Below are 20511 nucleotides of genomic sequence, written 5' to 3' on the forward strand. Positions count from 1 at the left end.
ACTGATTCTTGTTATAAGGCCCTAAGCATCTCTACTAAAATATTTCAGCTATTAATTCTGAAGCAGAAGCATGTCCCACCAATGCAGACCCAGATTCAATCCCTGGTGACTCCAGAGCAGGCTGGGAAGTTCTTGGAGAGCCAATCACTGCAATTCTGAGCTCAAGCAATAGTGATCTTGATGAATCAATGATCTGACTTGGTGCAAGGCAGCTTCCTATGTTTGCAGGGAATATCCACTGAAGGATAATAATACCCATAGAAGTGAATGTCTGTTTCGGGAGAAATCAAAGCACATGTGGATAGGCTGCCAACAACCACTGACAGCAAGGGATGGTTGCTATGCACTATTCAGCCTCCTTGTCATCTCCAATTCATCTTTCCAAGTATCTGCAGAACTGGGTCACATACAAAGGGATGTTGCTCTGTTTGGCTAAGGCTAGAATATCAGGATAAATATCTGCTTCTCTAAATACCTTCTCTTTTCTTGGGATGCTTCAGTGTTTATCAAAATCAGAGGTAATAATAAACTGATAATGAAACACATGCTTTTGCAGAAGCGGGAAGAATTCAGCTAAAAATGTCACAACGCTATAGAGTTATAAAATCACAGGCTTTCTTTACAGTGTAACATTTCTGGACAGCATGCATAAACAACTTTATGGAAAGCAGCATTCGTTTTCTGCCTGCCTTAGTCACACAAGCATCATCTTCCCTACCCTGAAAACCTCCAGTGGATCTGCAATAATACCTTCTCACATGTGTTTGATGCTGAAGGGGTGAATGCTCATTATTTTCGTTACTCTAGACTGAAGCTACATCAATGCTGTAACACTGAGAGATGTGAATAGCAGTGACACTGTGAGTTGACAGAGGAGTCTCCATGTTTTGGATCAAAGGTCTCTTATTCCTCATAAAAGAGCCCTGCACTTCAAAGCATAAGAGTGACAAGAGGTTAAGACAGTGATAAGATCATGTGTTGTATCTCTCAGTGGTGGGGGTTATCTACCGATGACAGTCACCTGAAAGACACTGAGTGAGCTACTAATGAAATGCTGAGCAATTTAGAAGCCGTGCTCCAAATATGCTGCTACCATATAACTTTACCTACAGGTGTCTATCTGTCTTGATGGACCTGATGCCTATGCCTTCAACTCTGTAGAGCTGTGTAACACAGTCACTACCATTACCACTGACGTATGACAACTCTCAGTAGTGTGATTTAAGTGGCACAAATGCTGTGTCATCTGGAATACGCTAACAAGGACACATGAAGTGTGGCTGTCCTGAAGCATGACTACAAGGAAGGTGGGAGTTTGCATGTTGTCTAGGTCATTTACCTGAATGTCTTGCCAAGCCTTGGTGATTATTCAGGAGGATAAGAAGTAGTGAGCATAATCAACTGGAATTTATACATTCATAGGCAAAGCACCATCTTCTAAATTTGCCCAGAATGAACATGAGAAGTTGTAAGGGTTTCAACTACTAGACAATCAATTGAAGATAGCACCAACAAGGCTATAAAACATGTTTCCTGGTGAAAGTAAGATGGTGTGTAATACAATTAAGGTGCTTCAAACTTTGGGACAATAATAATTGTGTGTATGTGATATATAATTCCTGTGTAACATATAAAGTAGAGACTCACTCAACACCCCCTTGGTGATGTACGTGAGCTGCACACAGTCTCACATATCTCACTGCAGGGGATATTTGCTTAATACGTAACGCAGAAGAGAGAACACATGAATCATTTGTGCTTCCCTTGTCACTGCTTGTCAGTCCAAAGCCACCCTCAGAACAGTGCATAACCTCGGCAATTAGGAGCAGAAACTACACTTATAACTAATTCAAAGTGCTCTTCACAAGAAGAGCAGAAGACTTAATTAATTCAAAGAATCGCCTTCCCAAGAGTGATCTGAGAATTACTTGAAACTGAAAAATAGCAGTATACCTGGGATACTCTGCCTCCTTACAGCCAATGCTCCTTCGGGTGGTTTTGTCTGGTTGGCAGATTTAGTGTATGGACTCTCATCTGAAACACAGAAAATAATGACAATTTCAGATTCAAGGTGTGCCATATATTTCATCTGATTCTCCCAATGGATTATTCTGCTGCTTTGCAGTAAAAGAGAAAAAGACTTGTTTTATTTAATGGGGCTAGAATTAGGAAACCACATTTCCATCAAATGCTCCCTTCAGTAGCATTTGACATGTTGTTAATCTTTCAAAATAATGAGTGAAAAGCAATAAATGTAAAGGTAGGAAGCCTAATAGGGTCATGCATTCCTTGTAGTAACCCCAAATTCCTGATCAACAATGGGCTTTTCCCCATGATGACCTTGTTTGTATTTAATGTAAAACCAATCTGTGAATTAATGCAAATGTCTGAGTTCTGGAGATGAGATGGTACTGATGTCCTGAACTGGCAGGACAGTGTGGAGGAGCAGAGGAGTATAGCCATGACTGGGACACACCAGGGCAAGCTGAGGCTGGAGAAGGAGAGGTTGGTGTAGAAAATACTCACAGGGTGACCAATGATGGCGAAGGGATGGGGGGGAGGGTCAGTGCACAGGAACCAGAGCAGCAGGATCCATCACCAGAGCCAGAGGAGCCCCTGTCTCCCCGAACATGGCAGGCTCTGATGCATAAGGAGCAGCAGGAGGAACACTCTAGGAGGCTGAGGCAGGCAAGGGACCACAACCCAGCTTCCTAGTTGGCCAGGTGGGGCTCGCTAGCTCTGGAAGGAGGTGTGTGATTCCTCAGCTGAAGTAGGCTGAGGACAGGTGAGGGCCACCTGCCTCATCAAGCCCAGATGCTGCAATCCACATGCAAAGTACAAAAGGGAAACAGAGCTGAGGTCTGGGTCTGCTCAACTTCCCATGCTGGTTGGACCATGGCTTGGATGGTCCAGGGAGATCTTTGAAGATGTGGCTTGTGTGGGACTGACCTCTAGGTGCTCTGGTCTCTAGATCAGCTGCTGAAGTGGGAACCTGGCCTGGCTGGACTTTGGACTTGTTAGCCCGCTGTTAGCATTGGCTGTGGAATTGTGTATGCGAGTGGGACTTGCTGCCAGGGACTCGTGGTTCAGATCAACTGGAAGCACAGTAGCTGGGTAACAGTTTAGGGAAGTTTTTTTTTAAAAGGAAAACAGGGCAAGGGTTAAAGATCATACATTCTTAAGTGCCCCATCCTTAAGTGGCTTTCTGGCTTTAAGTGGCATGAATAGTGTGCAGTTTGGCTTGCAGTCCTCAGAGATGTACATGAAAAAGAAACACATATATTGCAGATTGTGTAAACTTTTATGTTACATGGATTTGGATTTGATATTCCGCTTTATCACTACCCGAAGGAGTCTCAAAGCGGCCATCACTCTCCTTTCCCTTCCTCCCCCACAACACTCTGTGAGCTGAGTGGGGCTGGGAGACTTCAAAGAAGTGTGACTAGTTCACCAGATTACGAGTCTACTGCTCTTAACCACTACACCACACTGGCTCTCTATTACTCGCAACCCCCTGACCTTTCATTTTAAAACCTTGCTCTTTTATTCAGTTACCGAAGCAGGATAATATACTTGTACAGCAGCTATGTTTCAGTAACAAGAAGAAGGAGAAGAAGGAGAAGAAGGAGAAGAAGAAGGAGAGTTTGGATTTGATATCCCCCCTTTCACTCCCTTTAAGGAGTCTCAAAGCGGCTAACATTCTCCTTTCCCTTCCTCCCCCACAACAAACACTCTGTGAGGTGAGTGGGGCTGAGAGACTTCAAAGAAGTGTGACTAGCTCAAGGTCACCCAGCAGCTACATGTGGAGGAGCGGAGACGCGAACCCAGTTCCCCAGATTACAAGTCTACCGCTCTTAACCACTACACCACACTGGCTCTCCAGGGTAAATAAGGGAATTCTTCTTTAAATTTGGGTGCATGTCTGCCCTGCAGATAGGACCATACAGTGGCAAAGGAAGGGGTAGGGTGCCATCGTGGCTGCCCCTCGCCTGCGCTGGGTGCCATGCCCCCAGGATCCCCCCCAGGACGTGCACCAGCCCCACCCCCACCTGCTCTCCACCCCCCGGTACTGGAGTATGAAGTTCTGCCACTGGGACCACATCCCTTTAAATTCTGAAGGAACAATTTTTTAAAGCTATTTAAGTCCAATTTCAGAATGGCTGGACAATGCTATACCCGGGGAGGTAGCACTGAGGCACCCAAACACTGCCAAAGAATACCAAGGATCAATAAATTGTCTGAGGAACTGAATAGTGTTTAGTCCACTTTCTCAATAAGCAGTAAAAAGAACAGAAAATTAGATTCCATTCTGCTTCTCAAGTAGCTCTTAACATACCATCAAATAAAGCTATTTGCATTTTTTTTCTTTGAACCTGAAGAACCAATTAGTTTTAACCATATGCATATTTACATGCTTTAAAAATAAGTGAATAAGGCTATCAAAGACTAAAGTTATCTCGGGTAACATCCCAAGATGCGGCAAAAAAAGGCAGTAGTTTAATAATAATAAAAATTCTTTTGACTGGCCCACTTGAGGTTTCATTTCCATATACTGATTTCAGTATTTATCACTTGTTACATATAGGTTTGATTTTAGAAATTACTTCAAAGTGGGAAGGCCATTCATTTTTATGCAACAGAGAAATGCGGCTTGGTGAGAATTATTTAAAATCACGCTCCAGACAAAAAGCTCCACAAAGGTTAATATAGAATTTCCCCCTTCTCATAACCATGCTTCCTATACCATATCCCACTTAGGCAGAGGGTACACTGTCTCACATCACCACCTTACAAACAACCCTTGGTATAAGCAGAACATTTCCCACGGGTTCCAACACTTGAGATGGATAGTATTAGGGGAGGCGCTCCTTGGGCCCAAAGTCATTCAGAGCTTAGGACACCAACAACACCATGCATTGGGACGCTGTGGGTTACTCCACAGAGCCTAGGGCTTGCCGATCAGAAGGTCGGCAGTTCGAATCCCTGCAACGGGGTGAGCTCCCGTTTCTCGGTCCCTGTTCCTGCCAACCTAGCAGTTAAAAGCACGTCAAAGTGCAAGTAGATAAATAGGCAAGTAGATTCCGGCGGGAAAGTAAACGGCATTTCCATGCGCTGCTCTGGTTCCCCAGAAGCGGCTTAGTCATCATAGCCACACGACTTGGAAGCTGTATGCCAGCTCCCTTGGCCAATAAAGCGAGATGAGTGCCGCAACCCCAGAGTCGGTCACGATTGGACCTAATGGTCTGGGGTCCCTTTACCTTTACTATTTTAAAGTCATACAAGTTGGTTGCCATCACTGCCTCAGTCATGGATGCTTTAGCTGAGATTCCTGAATTACAGGGGATGACCCCTGGGGATCTCTTCCAACTCTAGACTTCTATGATTCGAAGTGAATTCCATAGTTTAACTATGCACTGTGTGAAGAAGCACTTTTCTTTTGTTCACCTTGAATCTTCCAATATTCAGCCTCATTGATTTTACAAAATGTGATTCTATGAAACAGAAAAGATTTCAGCAAGCATTGGAAAATAAGAAACCTCCCTAGCCATGGAAGTTGCTTCCCTCCCCCCCCCAGTTGCCTCATACTGGGTTAACATCTTTATCAAGGCATCCACTGGAACCCCAAGGTCTTGCTCCTGGCCAGTCACCACCAGTTCAGACTCCATGAGCCTATATGTGAAATTAATATATTTCACATGTCGCAGCTCTGGGATAGCTCAGTTGGTAAGAGCATGAGACTCTTAATCTGAGGGTTGTGGGTTCGGGCCCCACCCGGGGCAAAAAATATATCCTGCATTGCAGGAGGTTGGACTAGACCAAGATGATAATGGGTCTGGAAACCAAGCCTTGTGAGGAAAAGACGAGGGAGTTGGGTATGTTTAGCCTGGGAAAGAGGAGACTGAGAGGAGATATGATAACCATCTTCAAATATCTTAAGGGCTGTCACACGGAAGGTGGAGCAAGCTTGTTTTCTCCTGCTCCAGAGGGTAGGATCCCCAAACCAATGGATTCAAGTTACAAGAAAGGAGATTCTGACTAAAAATCAGGAAGAACTTTCTTATGGTAAGAGCTGTTCGACAGTGGAACAGACTTCCGCAAGAGGTACTTGGTTCTACCTTCCTTGGAGGTTTTTAAGCAGAGGTTGGATCTGTCATGGATGCTTTAGTTGATATTCTTGCAATGCAGGGGGTTGGTTTAGACAACCCTCAGGGACTGTTTTAACTCTACAATTCTAATGATTCGAAGTTAATTGACACAGAAGTATTTGTGCTGCGCTCTCCATATGAAACTAGAACTGTTGCAATATGATCTGCTATGAACTGCTTAACTGAGATGGATTACCCTGGAGGCCTTCGTCAAATAAAACTGGTTTTATTCTAAGTACAGTACACTATAACTGTCCGCTGTGAAACAGTGTAGACTTCTTATTCAGGCCTAGCTGTCAAGGACTGGCTGGAATCATTTCTCCATGTGTTAAAATAAAAAACCCATTTTTAAAGGGACAGCTTACTATTCCAACTACTCTCCTTTGAACAACTAACTTAACAGCCATTGCATCTAACTCAGAAAACTAAATTTTGAAACAAATCGTATAATTATATATACGTGTCAATATCATTCGTTTAATAGCCTTTGTGGAGCTCTTTACAGTCTCGTAAAGCACTATCTCAGGCTAATGCCGCAAACTTTTCTGGAGGATGGTTTGTCTATAGGGAGTGCTCAGAATTCTAATCCTGGTAGGTTTCCGGTGTACTTTTTTTCTGGAACAGATGTAACCCTTTGCCTCTGCTGTGATCTAGTTCTGTATTAGACAACAGAACCTTTTCTTCCAATGTCAGTAGCAGATATGGTCATCCCTCAAAATAGGATTGGGGCTGTAGATTGAGTGCCCCCTCCCCACACTCCCTATTAACTTTGATAAAGCTACGCATGTAATTCCTAATTGCATGACTAACATATTGCCTTGTTTTGCCTTAAGGCTGTAAGAAGTTAACCTCTGTCAGTTTCCTTGTTAGACAAGCTTGGGAGGTAGGGCTCAGGGTTGTTTCTTCCCCTTCCAAGGAAAAAGTCTGATGCACAGCCTTCTAAGCTTAAAAGAGATGGTAGCTCTTTAAAGCTGGAAGAAAGAAGCAAGAGGCTTATCTCAGGCTTCCTCAACCTCGGTCCTCCAGATGTTTTGAGACTACAATTCCCATCATCCCTGACCACTGGTCCTGCTAGCTAGGGATCATGGGAGTTGTAGGCCAAAAACATCTGGAGGGCCAAAGTTGAGGTCACCATAGGTGACCAGGTTATTAATTATTTTCAAACATGCTCTTTTAAGTCACAACACAGGGCTACATGCAAATATTATCCACATGAAGCAGCACTTCTCCTTATTTGGGCCTTTTGTCACCAACATGCAACTACACACCCATACTTTATCATTAGCTGCAGTTCCTGGGACCCTCCATCATAACACAGGTTTTACTTATTTTAAAACACACTCAAATCCTTTACTTCTCTTCCAGGTATATGCACTGGATTTGAAAGCCAGTTTCTTAATATTATATAGAATAAAATCTTACCCAAAGACTTTTCATGAGCCAAATGTGACGCACAACATTGCCAGCTATAGATCTGATCTCCAATGCCAAACACAATCTGATTTCTTATATTGGAATCCTTTAGCTGCCCAATATTGCAGCTCTGATTCCTCTGCTTTTGGCTCATAAAAAACACACCACACCTTCCCTCAGAGTCCTCTTTTGAAATTGCCCTCTAGCAAATGTTTCACTTTTCTCTTCAAACTTGTGGTAGGCTATATCATACCCTGCTCTCTCAGTGTGACACAGCTTCACACCATTAAAAATCACCAACCGCTTCTACTCCTGCAATATTCAGAAACATAGTTACTTTACACTCATCTTTCTCATAACTTTCGACCTTTTCAAAATGCAGCATATTTTCCAAAACTCTGCAGCATTTCCTGAAAGCTTTAGTTCTTTGGTGGATTTCAGGTACTCTATCTTTCGAGCACTTTTTATTCTTCATAATAATTGTTCTTTCGAGTTCAAAATTTGACACCTCACTTCCAATACCATCTTATATTCTGCTCAACTCAAGCTGGTTAAACTGCAGAAATTCAAAGTTTCAGTTTTTGGCTGTAATGATGCTATGTCTGGATTGGTAATATTGATCTGATTTTTCTATGTGTGTGTCCATACATGAGCAGATCAATGTTTCCCATCCACAGTAGCAGGCAGTGCTGGATGGGATGTTTGTGAATCATTCTATGTTGTCGCTTCCTCAGTTATTACTTCACTGCCCTCCATAACATATAATCAGGGATTATTTTTTTTCATTCGGAACTCGACAGAACTCAGCTCTGGCACCTTTCAGATGAGTGCCATTGCCATTCTAAGAGAACAAGAAAGTGTTAATGGTGAGTTCTGGCACCTTTTTTTCTAGAAAAATACCACTGTGTAGAATACATTCTTTCCAAGTGACCATGCATTCAGGTACTGTATGCATGTGATATACATAGACAGATATAGATCTAGTGCACACTCAAGTAGCGCACAAGAACAAACATTTCTCATGTTTGACAATAGGCAAAATAGAAGGTAGTGTATTTCGGTAGGGCATGCAAATTAGGAAAGAAGAGCAGAGAGGAAGGATGATAAGGATGGTCATGGTTGTGGTGGTAATCACAATGAGGACGACAACAATAATTGTCCTCCACCACCTCCTTCCAGTTGGTACATAGCTTGTCTTTGACACATACACCAGAAAAGGAGAGGAGGGGTGGAATCCATCAGTTGTTTTAACGGCATATGTAATTGTTCCCCCCAAATGTCCAGAAGATTCAAGGTCCAATTGATAACGTGACTGCAGAAAAAATATCCACCACCTTCTCACAGAGAACACACCTGAAAGTTGAGGTCCTCAGAAAGAAAATGGCTGAGGTATCCTCATGGTAGGACAAAACATATGCAAGGGAGTGTGATGAAAGAGATCGCCCGCCAAAAATGTCACTACACATAAACCTCCCATAAAAAGGTATGTTGCTACAGTGCTTCCACCCTTGCACTGAAGGCAATTTTGTATTGCATTTATTTTTCTTATCAGATAATTTGTGGATCAGTGGGGGTGGGGGAGAGGTTTAAATGGGAGTGGGGGTTGAGGTGGACAGTGTCTGCATGCACCAGTAGCACTAAATTCACATTAAATCACCATGTATACACACGGTAGCTATACATCAACTGTCTGCTGTAAAGCAGTCTATACTTTTTCTAAATCAGTTGGATCGGGCACTGGTTACATGTATTAAGGTTTACCACACCTATCAGCCAATCACCCATTCCCACCACCTTTTTGAGTAATACCCCTCCCCACCCTCTCACTATATATAAAGGTCTGGTGACTTCTGTTTCAGTGTATCTGAAGAAGTGTGCATGCACACGAAAGCTCATACCAAGAACAAACTTAGTTGGTCTCTAAGGTGCTACTGGACAATTTATTTTTATTATATATATGCCTTTCTTAAAGGAGCAGCTTATTCTCCTAAAACTCAAAGCCTGTAAGGTAGAAATTACGCACAGCAGTGCTGTAAGTTCTCTTTAGCCTTAAGGCAGCTGATAAAGTGGTAAATAAAAAAAAAAGAGTTTTGTGGCATCTAAAAGGCTAACAAATTTATTATGCTGTAAGTTTTCAGGGGAACTTTATCATGAAAGCTTATGCCATTATATATATATATATATATATATATATATATATATATATATATATATATATATATATATATGCTTTCGTAGATTTTCACGGGTACAGGAATGCAGGTTTTGGTGTCCTCGGGTGTCTTCCCGTGTAAAAGTTGGGGTGTCTAGGCGACGTTTCGACGAGGTCTCACTCGTCATCTTCAGGCTGGTGCTTTCGGCTTCTTGTTACTGGAACAGAGCAGGATCTCAGTGTTTGAGTTCCTATAAATACTGTTGAGGGGGTGTGGTGTATAGCCTCCAATGTTCTGGGCAGAGAGGAATGCACGTATCGCAGAACACAAGAATGCCGTCAAAAAAGAAGAAAAAACTTCCTCGCTTTTCCAACACATGAAAGAAACAGGACACGAAATTAATTTTGCAGATTCCAAATTGCTCTTTAACATGGAACATCACCACAAGAGAATAATCATGGAAGCCATCGAGATAGAGAAACACCCTCACAACATGAACAAGCGTGACGACACATCCCGCTTGCCAGACATCTGGAAATTAGCCCTCCCCACAAAAACTGACACCAGATCCAGAGGCACACAGAACGCTATCACCAATCAACCACACCAGACCCAAACCCAGACCCTCTCCACAGATAAATTACAGACACCATCCAGTAGCCAAACCATGGTGGCACCTCCGGATGCTGCACCCCCCTGCAATCCCTACACAGATCTGGCTGACACAGGCCACAAAACCACAGCTCGCCCCTATACACGAAGCCAAGCCAGAGCACAACTAAGTGCAGTACAGCCATCTTCTCAGAAAAACTCTTCACAAAGTTCAAGAGGTCAAGACACAAAGACTTTAGCAACTAATCCACACCTAATGACCCACCTAAGTGGTACTCAGGATATCACTCAAGAAATCACTCAAGATATCCCTCAAGTAATTAAGGAACAAAAGAAGAAAAGGCACACTAGCCTGGGAACTTCCTCTCTGCCCAGAACATTGGAGGCTATACACCACACCCCCTCAACAGTATTTATAGGAACTCAAACACTGAGATCCTGCTCTGTTCCAGTAACAAGAAGCCGAAAGCACCAGCCTGAAGATGACGAGTGAGACCTCGTCGAAACGTCGCCTAGACACCCCAACTTTTACACGGGAAGACACCCGAGGACACCAAAACCTGCATTCCTGTACCCGTGAAAATCTACGAAAGCATATATATATATATATATATATATAGTCTTTATGGTGCCATAATATTCTTTTTTGCTGCAAGAAACTAATACAGCAACCACCCTGGAAATTGTAAAGGTGGTACATGTCAAGTAAACATTAAATCCAATCCCATGCCAATGCTGGAAACTGACCAGTGTAGCATCTCTGGTAGGTGCTTCTTCAGCTTCTGCTTAAAAAGTTAATATCGAATATACAAAACAGTCCACTACCTCCAGATGCAGTCTGTCCTATGGTTAAATGACACATCTGTCCCTCAGACCTTGTGGGGGGCCAGACTATATTTTTTTGGGGGGAGGGGGAATGAACGAATTCCTATGTCCCACAAATAACCCAGAGATGCATTTTAAATAAAAGCACACATTCTACTCATGTAAAAACACTAGGCAGGCCCTACAAATAACCCAGAGATGCATTTTAAATAGAAGCACACATTCTACTCATGTAAAAACACGCTGATTCCCGGACCGTTCACAGGCTGGACTTAGAAGGCGATTGGGCCGAATCTCGCCCCCAGGCCTTAGTTTGTCTACCCATGTTCTAGAGCATGTTCTCATGCCTAGGATTGTGCTCAGTCATATTCTGCCTGCTCCAGACTGAGACTCCTGATAAAATGGGATAATTGATATTTGGCAACCAACCTATACTAAACTTACACAATCCATGACACTGAGTAGATTAGTTTTGAGTCAAATGTCTGAACTGGCCCTTAAGAATGCTGTGGAAGTGGCCTTGAGATCTTTGAGAGACATTTATGTTAAATGAGATGAAGACCAGCAGTCTAATTAAGTGGTGCTAACAAGCTGCAAATAATCTTAATAAAGATAATGCCAGGCATTTTCTCCTTCTTAACTCATCAGTTTCTTCCATGAACTACCTAATTTTGCGGACAGTAATTTCAGAATATGTATTCAAGTGCCTGCTCAGTGCTAGCACTCATATTCATGGAAATATGCAAAGCCATGGTGGTAATATCACACTTTCCATAGAAAACTCTGCATGGTGTCTTGATCAAATAAAGAAAAGCACACATTTAAAGAGGAAATTTCTTGCCCTTAATGTGTGCAAAGTGCTATGGAGATTAACCAAGTAGGATAAATCACTAAATATTATATGCTCATGAAGTGGATGAAATACCAAAGCAAAAATAATTTATGATGACATTTTCCTGAAATCTGCTGAAAAAGGGCCTGTGTGGGAAGAGTTTGAAACTGCAATGGAGCCAATTTTTTTCAGACAAATGTTAAAAAATATTGAGAACTGTGCTTTTGAATTTGTAAAAGCTCTAAAGCATTGCTAATAATTCGATCGCTGTTACCACAACATCTTGAGTACACCAGAGAAAGAAAGGAATGAATGAATGAATGTATAGCATAGCATTTCTTTCAAATGTGTAATATACATGGCCCGAATTATCTGCTTCATAAACCTGCAAAATGTCAACAATCTGTTATGCACGTAAATTGCCCTTTTTCACTCAGGCTTGTCAGGGAGTCTGTGGGCAAATCATCAATGAAGTGATCAATCACATTCCATTCGTCGGTTCAAAGACTCCCGTTTTAAATTGCTAGTAGCTCACAATGCATTTAAAACAGCTACTCTCAATAGCACATTTGCAAACCCGCTTCTATCGTGGTTCTTTGGTTGCCATTTCCACTTTAATTTCAACATTGCTGTAGTTTTAGATCGGAGCCAGCTCCGCTTACTAATTTCTTGCACCTAATGTGGAGATATCAACTTATTTTTTAAGGGAAAGTTTTGTTTTAAAAATGTATAAGGGAATTTACACATTCTTGAATGTAAAGCATCAGATGTCAGAAAGCGTGTTGTCAGGGAACTGCCATCGCAACTAGCGGAGGAGGCGAGGCTCCACAGCGATGCTGGAGAGGGGCCAAGCAAGGAGAGAGGCAGGTCTCTGGCTGGGGAAGATAATCAGCGCTACACCAGGGATAGAGGGGGGCCGATGGGGGAAGCAAATAGGAGGCTCCTGGACTCTTCGCAGAAGACCAGCGAGGAGAGCACAGAAGACTTCCGCGCAGGAAAAGTAGGCGGCGACTTGGTGTCAAAGAGCTTCTTTGCTGGAAGAGGTTCAAGAAACGCCCACAGACGGATTCTGCTAGCGACTGAACAGCCACAAAGTGAAGGGCTGTCCAGCCAGGAAGGTTTAACCAGGCCACGTAGCTAGGAGTGGCGGCAACTTACGCACGAGCAACCCCATATAACCATCACACGTGTGTAGACAGTATCAGCAGGTGGCACTGTGGGGACCAAAGGTGGACAAACATCCCCAGAAGGAGCATGGCGTGTGTCCCCACCAGCATTTCTGATCCTCCCCTAAGCTCCGTAAACCCTGGTAAACAAGTATGAAATCATATCCCATGATAGATATCAGGCTACATGGTGAATAGTGGAAAAGGGAGGTCATGGTACCTTCAAGTAGAAAGCACACACACCACACCCTTGGGAAACAGCAGATATTTTTAACTCATAATTTTAACTGTTGCTTAAGTTAACTATACAGTGGTACCTTGGTTCTCAAACGCCTTGGTGCTCAAACGCCTTGGTTCTCAAACGCTGGAAACTCGGAAGTAAATTTTCAGGTTTCCGAACGTTTTTCGGAAGCCAGACGTCCAATGCGATTGTCGGCTATTGTTTGCGGGGCGCCTGCACCAATCAGAAGCTGTGCTTTGGTTTTCAAACATTTCAGAAGCCAAACGGACTTCTGGAACGGATTACGTTTGGTGCTTTTGTTTTTGCTATTTATTTTGAGTTTTTGTTTTTGAGGCTTTTTCGGTGAATTTGTTTTTGTGACTGTGTGGCACCCAGTTCAGCTACTGATTGATTGAATGTGTGACTGTGTAAATGGATAAAAGCCCCCCATCCAAACAATGACTATCATCAGTGCAGGTAAGAAAAAAATAATATATATATTTAAATTTTTATCATCATTGATTATTGCTTTCATTTTATGGATCAATGGTCTTGTTAGATAGTAAAATTCATGTTAAATTGCTGTTTTATTAGGGGTTGTTTTTAAAAGTCTGGAACGGATTAATTCGTTTTGCATTACTTTCTATAGGAAAAGCACGCCTTGGTTTTGGAAAGCTTTGGTTTTGGAATGGACTTCTGGAACGGATTAAGTTTGAGAACCAAGGTACCACTGTATACTTTTTTAAGATTTAGATTTTGTGACACTTTATCATTATTTCATCACAAAAGGCTAGAAAAAGAAAAGTCTAAATTGATCGGTGACACAATAGCTAGAAGCCGGAAAAACGCTGAGCATTATCCCATTCACAGAACACAACATTCCTGTCTCCTCCATCCCACTGAGGTCTATTAAGCTCTCAAAATGTCCCTCCTGGAGGTAAGGGGACCGTCAGGAAGGAGCTTAATGTGGCACAGTGGGCTTCAGGTGGGGTTGAAACCAGACATTCCATTGCCTGAATGGAAATGCCATCTGCTTACACCATCTGCTCATGCTAAGCCTCCATTGGATCTCATCCCATCTACTGTTGCACGTTTTTCAAACGCTGCTGCTGAGGTGAGGTTGAGGGAGGGGAGTCAGGGAACGGACATTTGTTGCAATGCCCTATCTCTGCAGTTAAGCCTCACCTGGCACCTCTGCTGCTAACTTTTTTTAGTGTCAGATAAAGACCTCTTTTTTAAACTCCAAGTTTTAAAAAAAAGCTCTTTGAAGGTTTTAGATGTGATTGATGCTGCTTCCGCCTGCTGTTCTTGATGTTTTGATTTGTATTCTTATACCGATACTTTTAAAATAATTTTATTTGCAAACCACTCTGAAAGCTGATGTTGCGCTGTGGTACAGGAATTCCTTAAGAAATACAATTTCAAATTTGTCATATACAGTGGTACCTCAGGTTAAAGACGCTTCAGGTTACAGGCGCTTCAGGTTACAGACTCTGCTAATCCAGAAATTGTACCTCATGTTAAGAACTTTGCTTCAGGATAAGAACAGAAATCACACAATGGCGGTGAGGCGGCAGTGGGAGGCCCCATTAGCTAAAGTGGTACCTCAGGTTAAGAACAGTTTCAGGTTAAGAACAGACCTCCAGAACAAATTACTGTAAGTTCTTAACCTGAGGTACCACTGTAGTTCAAATAACCTTTATTTATTTATTTATTTGTTTGTTTTCCTTTAGCACCGACTAACTGCAGAAATGTAGCATGAACAACTGCTGCTGCTGAATGAAGCTCACTTCAGCAAATCATCCAATAAAAATGGCAAGTCTATTAAAATAATAATTTTACACCTACCAAGCTAAGGTGATTTCACATTCTATCAATATTTACCTTTTATTTGTTGAGGAAAGCTCCAATGTTCCCTAGATGATTTTATCGCAGAGTGATAAATACAAATTTTATAGGGCCATAGCTGACAACTCTGTGGGATTCAGTGTAGTGCTAAGACAATAATTCCACCAGGGTAAGCATTTTTTGCTTGCCTAACAGAACAACACTCTCCCCTCTTCCCAGTTATGGGGGTTCTCCAGGGAGTATTTGAAGACGACATGGGTCATGCACGGGACGGGGGTATCTGGAGCAAACTTGGTCCCTTTGTGGGTGTCCTCTGTCGGAATTCTACTAGCACAGGGATGTCCTACTCCCAAGAGACTGCGATCTACTCCCACTATAGAAACACTGGCAGTGATCTACCCACTGGATTGACCAAAGTTGTTGAGCTTTTTTGGGGGAAGCCTTCACCAAAGTTGTTGACCCATGTGATCGGGATCAACCAGGAATGCCCCCTGCGATCGACCAGTAGATCGCAATTGACTGGTTGGACATCCCTGCACTAGCAGAATGGGTTTGCTGAATCAGGGCCTGATATCAAGATTTGGAGCTGAAGCTAAGTTCTAAAATGAGACGTATTTTGAGGGTCTATCTATATTTGTAATAGCAGTACTAGACATTAAGGGAGTATAGGGGCACACTTTTTTTTTTTTTTTTACTTAAAGAGTCGGAAAATTAATACATCAAGAAACACAGTTGAAACCAACCACTATACACCTGGATTTCTTGCTTGGTATTCCACCAGAGCAATGGCCAGAAGCTTCAGCTGAGAGAATTGGAAGCTGAAAATGTATATATGCATTTGATTTTCCGCATTCAGTATGTCAGAATGTGACAAGGTATTTAATTCTGGTAATCATTATTTTGTAAAATACCTGCTGCGAAGAAATCTATAAGTAATAGGCAAGCGTGCCAAATGTGAAAAAAGATTTTAAAATGTTCTTGTGTCAGGAATTAGGCGGGCAGGTGAAGCATTCGCTCTGCTGCATGAATGCTCTTTGTGAAGGAATGCAGTTTGGAGCTTCTGCAGGGGCTGTAAAGTGTTTCCAGGTTCTAGAACATTCTCATCCACCCAGGCTGGACACTACTGGTTTTCCCAGTAGTGATGTATGGAAGTGAGAGCTGGACCATAAAGAAGGCTGATCGCCAAAGAATTGATGCTTTTGAATTATGGTGCTGGAGGAGACTCTTGAGAGTCCCGTGGACTGCGAGAAGATCAAACCTATCCATTCTGAAGGAAGTCAGCCCTGAGTGCTCACTGGAAGGACAGATCCTGAAGTTGAGACTCCAATACTTTGGCTACCTTATGAGAAGAGAATACTCCCTGGAAAAGACCCTGATGTTGGGAAAGATGGAGGGCACAAGGAGAAGGGGACAACAGAGGACGAGATGGTTGGACAGTGTTTTAGAAGCTACCAGCATGAGTTTGACCAACTGCGTGAGGCAGTGGAAGACAGGAGTGCCTGGTGTGCTCTGGTCCATGGGGTCACGAAGAGTTGGACACGACTAAACAACTAAACAACAACAACAAAGCATGAAGACAACCTTTCTATTTATGCCAGAAGTTCACCCGGGCAACAACAGTGTTCCAGGCTCTGGTGTTCTACCACGAGACACAAACATACCTCACACACATACCAATCTGACCCCTGGTGTACTCTATAATGGTGCTAGGCTTCACCCCAACAGGTGCCTACAGCTAAGCCCTGACACTTTGCCGAAGGAGCTACTGCTGCCACACAGTATTTCATTACTGAGAGCAAATCTTCTAGGTGTTCAATTAGCTCCCAACGATAATGCTTATTGTTTCCTTAACTGTAACAGAAATCCACTGAGACCTGGAAATAAAAAGTTAATTAAAAATTGAATGAACAGACTACAAGGATCAAGCAAGGCTTGATTCCTTTACAGAGAACAGCAACAATGATGCAGAATGCCATGTAAATGAGATGTGTGTCGTTGTTTTTTCTTCAGTAAATGAAGGAGCAAAAATAGCTTTATTTTTAAGCACCTAATTAATCCAAAACTGGATACCATTTCAAATGTGATTAAATTGCCAGAACCTGGTATGCAAAGCAATAAAACAAGCCCTTCACTAATGAACCATATTGGAGGTGAGTAGAATATAAAAGGTAGAAGATGAATCTTCCTCAGGAGAAGTCAAACCACTAGGAGGTGATTGAACGGTGTACTACTTTGAAAGTTTGGCAGGGTGGGGCAAGCATTTATGTTGCAGCCATGTATGAAAGGAGTTTGTCGCTTCCAGAACCATGTTGGAAGACATACTGCTGCTGCTTCTCTGTAACAGTATCAGGTGAAAAAGGACAAAGGAAAAGGACTGGAAAAGCACAGGTACAAGGCTGGATATGAACAGTGGCAAGTTTCAGCCCTCCACAAATTAGAAGAAAGAAAAAATAATAAGCACGAGATAAGGTAACTTATAAAACAAATACAGACGATTTCCCATTAAAATTAAGCACAGAATCTACTTTTATTTGGAAGAAGCAAAATGTACCAACATGTGATGAATTAGACTTGAGCCAATTGCCAGGCTCCAAAGAGCTACTTTATATACACTCAAGGACGTGGGTATTTCCTGGGATTGATTTATTGTTGACATTTTTTCTTGAATCTTGCTATAATCCAAACTTACGCTATCTAGTTCAAAAGCAGTTTATTCTGTGGTCTAAAGTCTCCTTGAGTGTGCAGAACTCATTTAGCAAGTATATTTGGATCCTGGGTACTGAAAGCTTAACGCCACATTAAACACATACTATTCTATATTTTTGCTGATAGAACTAACTTTGCTACTCTTCTAGCATTACAGTACTACTCTTCTAGTACTGTAAAATGCAGTTTAATTTTCTACATATGTTATTGTATTGCTATGAGTTTGGTGGGTGGTAGGCTGTATGCCTGAGCCCCCTTTAATTCCTACATCCATCAAGGATTCACTTCCTGGAATATCCAGGCTAGCTTCCTGGTGAGGTCATTGTCTTCTAAGTATGGGCCTTTAAGGTAACAAAGGAAGTGGCTCTGTGCCAGAGAGCAAATGGGTGCCCTTCCCTCAACTCACTGGTAGTTAGAAAGACAAAGGCCAGAGTTGAGAGGGTGCTAGAAGTGGCAGGCTGCAGGCTGGGCAGCTAAGAAAGACAAAACCATACTTGATTCCTGTTTGAATCTAAGGCTGTGGCCTTGGGATAAGCAAGAACCTCTTGGGGTGTTGGAGTCCCTCCATCATAGCCTCAGATTGTACATATGTATAAATAAACCATATATCAAAAGGGATGCGGGTGGCGCTGTGGGTTAAACCACAGAGCCTAGGGCTTGCCGATCAGAAGGTTGGTGGTTCGAATCCCCACGACGGGGTGAGTTCCCATTGCTCAGTCCCTGCTCCTGCCAACCTAGCATCTCGAAAGCACATCAAAGTGCAAGTAGATAAATAGGTACCGCTCTGGCGGGAAGGTAAATGGCGTTTCCGTGCGCTGCTCTGGTTTGCCAGAAGTGGCTTAGTCATGCGGGCCACATGACCCGGAAGCTGTATGCCGGCTCCCTTGGCCAGTAAAGTGAGATGAGCGCCACAACCCCAGAGTTGGTCACGACCGGACCTAATGGTCAGGGGTCCCTTTACCTTTTTAAACCATATATCATAAAGACACCACTGTCTCTCATTCCAAAGGAAACCAAACTCTAGGTAACCCATTGAATCTCATAGCACTTGGAGAATGGGGTAATGTGCAGCAATGTGTGTATGTCAGAAAAGTTTCCCTAAATTTTCTTAACTTTTTCTCCAGGTTTTTTTTTTTTAAAAGCTCCAAAAGTGGTAACTTTATTTTGGCAAATGCCACTTTTCATCTACCACATGAAAACACAGGAGTGCTAACCATCTGGAAAATACAATTGTGAACATTCTAGTAAATGGTATCATCGTCATTATATTTTGCTTATGGTTATTATAGCATGAACTGTTAATGACTTACTCAGCTCCATTTGGAAATCTTGGCTTAAACCACAAAGAAGTGCCATCACAGCTAAAAACTGACCCGTTTCAAGAATCCTGTTAAAGCTAAGTTTCTCAGGGTGTATTTTAGCTTACAGTCCCTCGATCTGCGTTAAAGTCCAGATGTAATGATCCATGTGTTTTCAGCTCTTTGCAGGAATTTGTCTTGGATTCAGAAGTCCAAAATGGTTCCTCCAGTCAGACAATGCCATAATCCTGCTACTCCCTAGGATTCACCCAAAGAGTTTAGCAGTAAAGCTAACAGAATCTGTGACTATAGAAAAGGTTTTACAATTCAGCTTATGTACTCAGCAGCTGGACATTTGGCAGCAAAAATTAAAAAAGGTTTCTATACCTCTTTTCTTATTCCAGGCACATATGCAATTTATTTATGCCAATGCACCAAAGTTATGGAGCAACACTGTACAGTTCAGTAGTCTCACAAATGATACTCTGAGCTTGTGAAATGTAACTCCATGAATGTAAATTTAGCTCCCGAATGTTATATCTGTTTGGCTATTTTAATAACCGCTCATTGTTAATTTTAAACATAGCAGCTGCTTTTATTATCTTCTACAGAATTTCGCTTCGGAACTGCATCGAGCCAGCAGTCTAAATTTAATAAGGTTATGAGCAAACAGAGCAATGCATAACAGATAGTCTGCTTTCAAGAACTCAGTAGAAAGTGCTGGTTGGCCTGTTAAGAATGTATCACTAAAAATCAAACAGAATACTTAAGTGTAGGATTAAGCATATCCTGTTTAATACCCCAAATTCTTATAGGGGAAATCTATTGCTTTTATCTAAGACAGGCCTGTATTTAAGCAGTGCTGTAAAATGAAGAACAGTAACCTGAGAATGCTGCACTCTGTTTTCCCAGGGTCAGTTTCTTTAGTTCAAAATTGGTCCTGACCACACAGTGAGTTCAGTGCACAGTGCAGCTGGTCTCAAAGACTTGAGCCTGCTGTAGATCTGGAACTTAGGACTTGACAGACTTCAGCCAATAATAATTTAGCCTGTGCACCATAACCAAGTCCCAAACAAAACTGGGGGAAGAAGGAAAATGACGGGAACAAACTACAGGAAAACTATATTAATAGCTATATCTTAGCCAACTATAGTGTATCACCTCTTTCCCGCCTTCAAAAATATTTGATGTACACATACTGATTTTCTTTTATCTGTTGGTTGGCATCCTTCTGTCCTGGGAGACAATGAAAGAGTGTGTGTTCAGGGGCGGAGTCAAAACGTTGGAGAGTT

General features: G+C 42.3%; 1 protein-coding gene across 21 annotated transcripts in view; it reads right to left on the bottom strand.

Annotated features, from left to right (window-relative positions):
- GRIP1 (glutamate receptor interacting protein 1) overlaps positions 1 to 20511 on the bottom strand; it is a 328693-nt gene that overhangs the window by 90467 nt on the left and 217715 nt on the right. For 19 of the 21 annotated variants that reach the window (XM_081927999.1, XM_081927983.1, XM_081928002.1 and 16 more), the window contains exon 2: positions 1954 to 2034. The exons of 1 other annotated variant lie outside the window; for it this stretch is intronic. In XM_081927999.1, coding sequence (XP_081784125.1) covers positions 1954 to 2034 — 81 coding nt within the window. Of the gene's footprint in view, positions 1 to 1953; positions 2035 to 19231; positions 19293 to 20511 lie in introns of those variants that run through there. One more of the 21 variants, XM_081927987.1, reaches the window with a different exon arrangement.

Source organism: Podarcis melisellensis (genome assembly GCF_964234715.1).
Source record: "Podarcis melisellensis genome assembly, chromosome: 10".
In the NCBI taxonomy this organism is placed as follows: Eukaryota; Metazoa; Chordata; class Lepidosauria; order Squamata; family Lacertidae; genus Podarcis; species Podarcis melisellensis.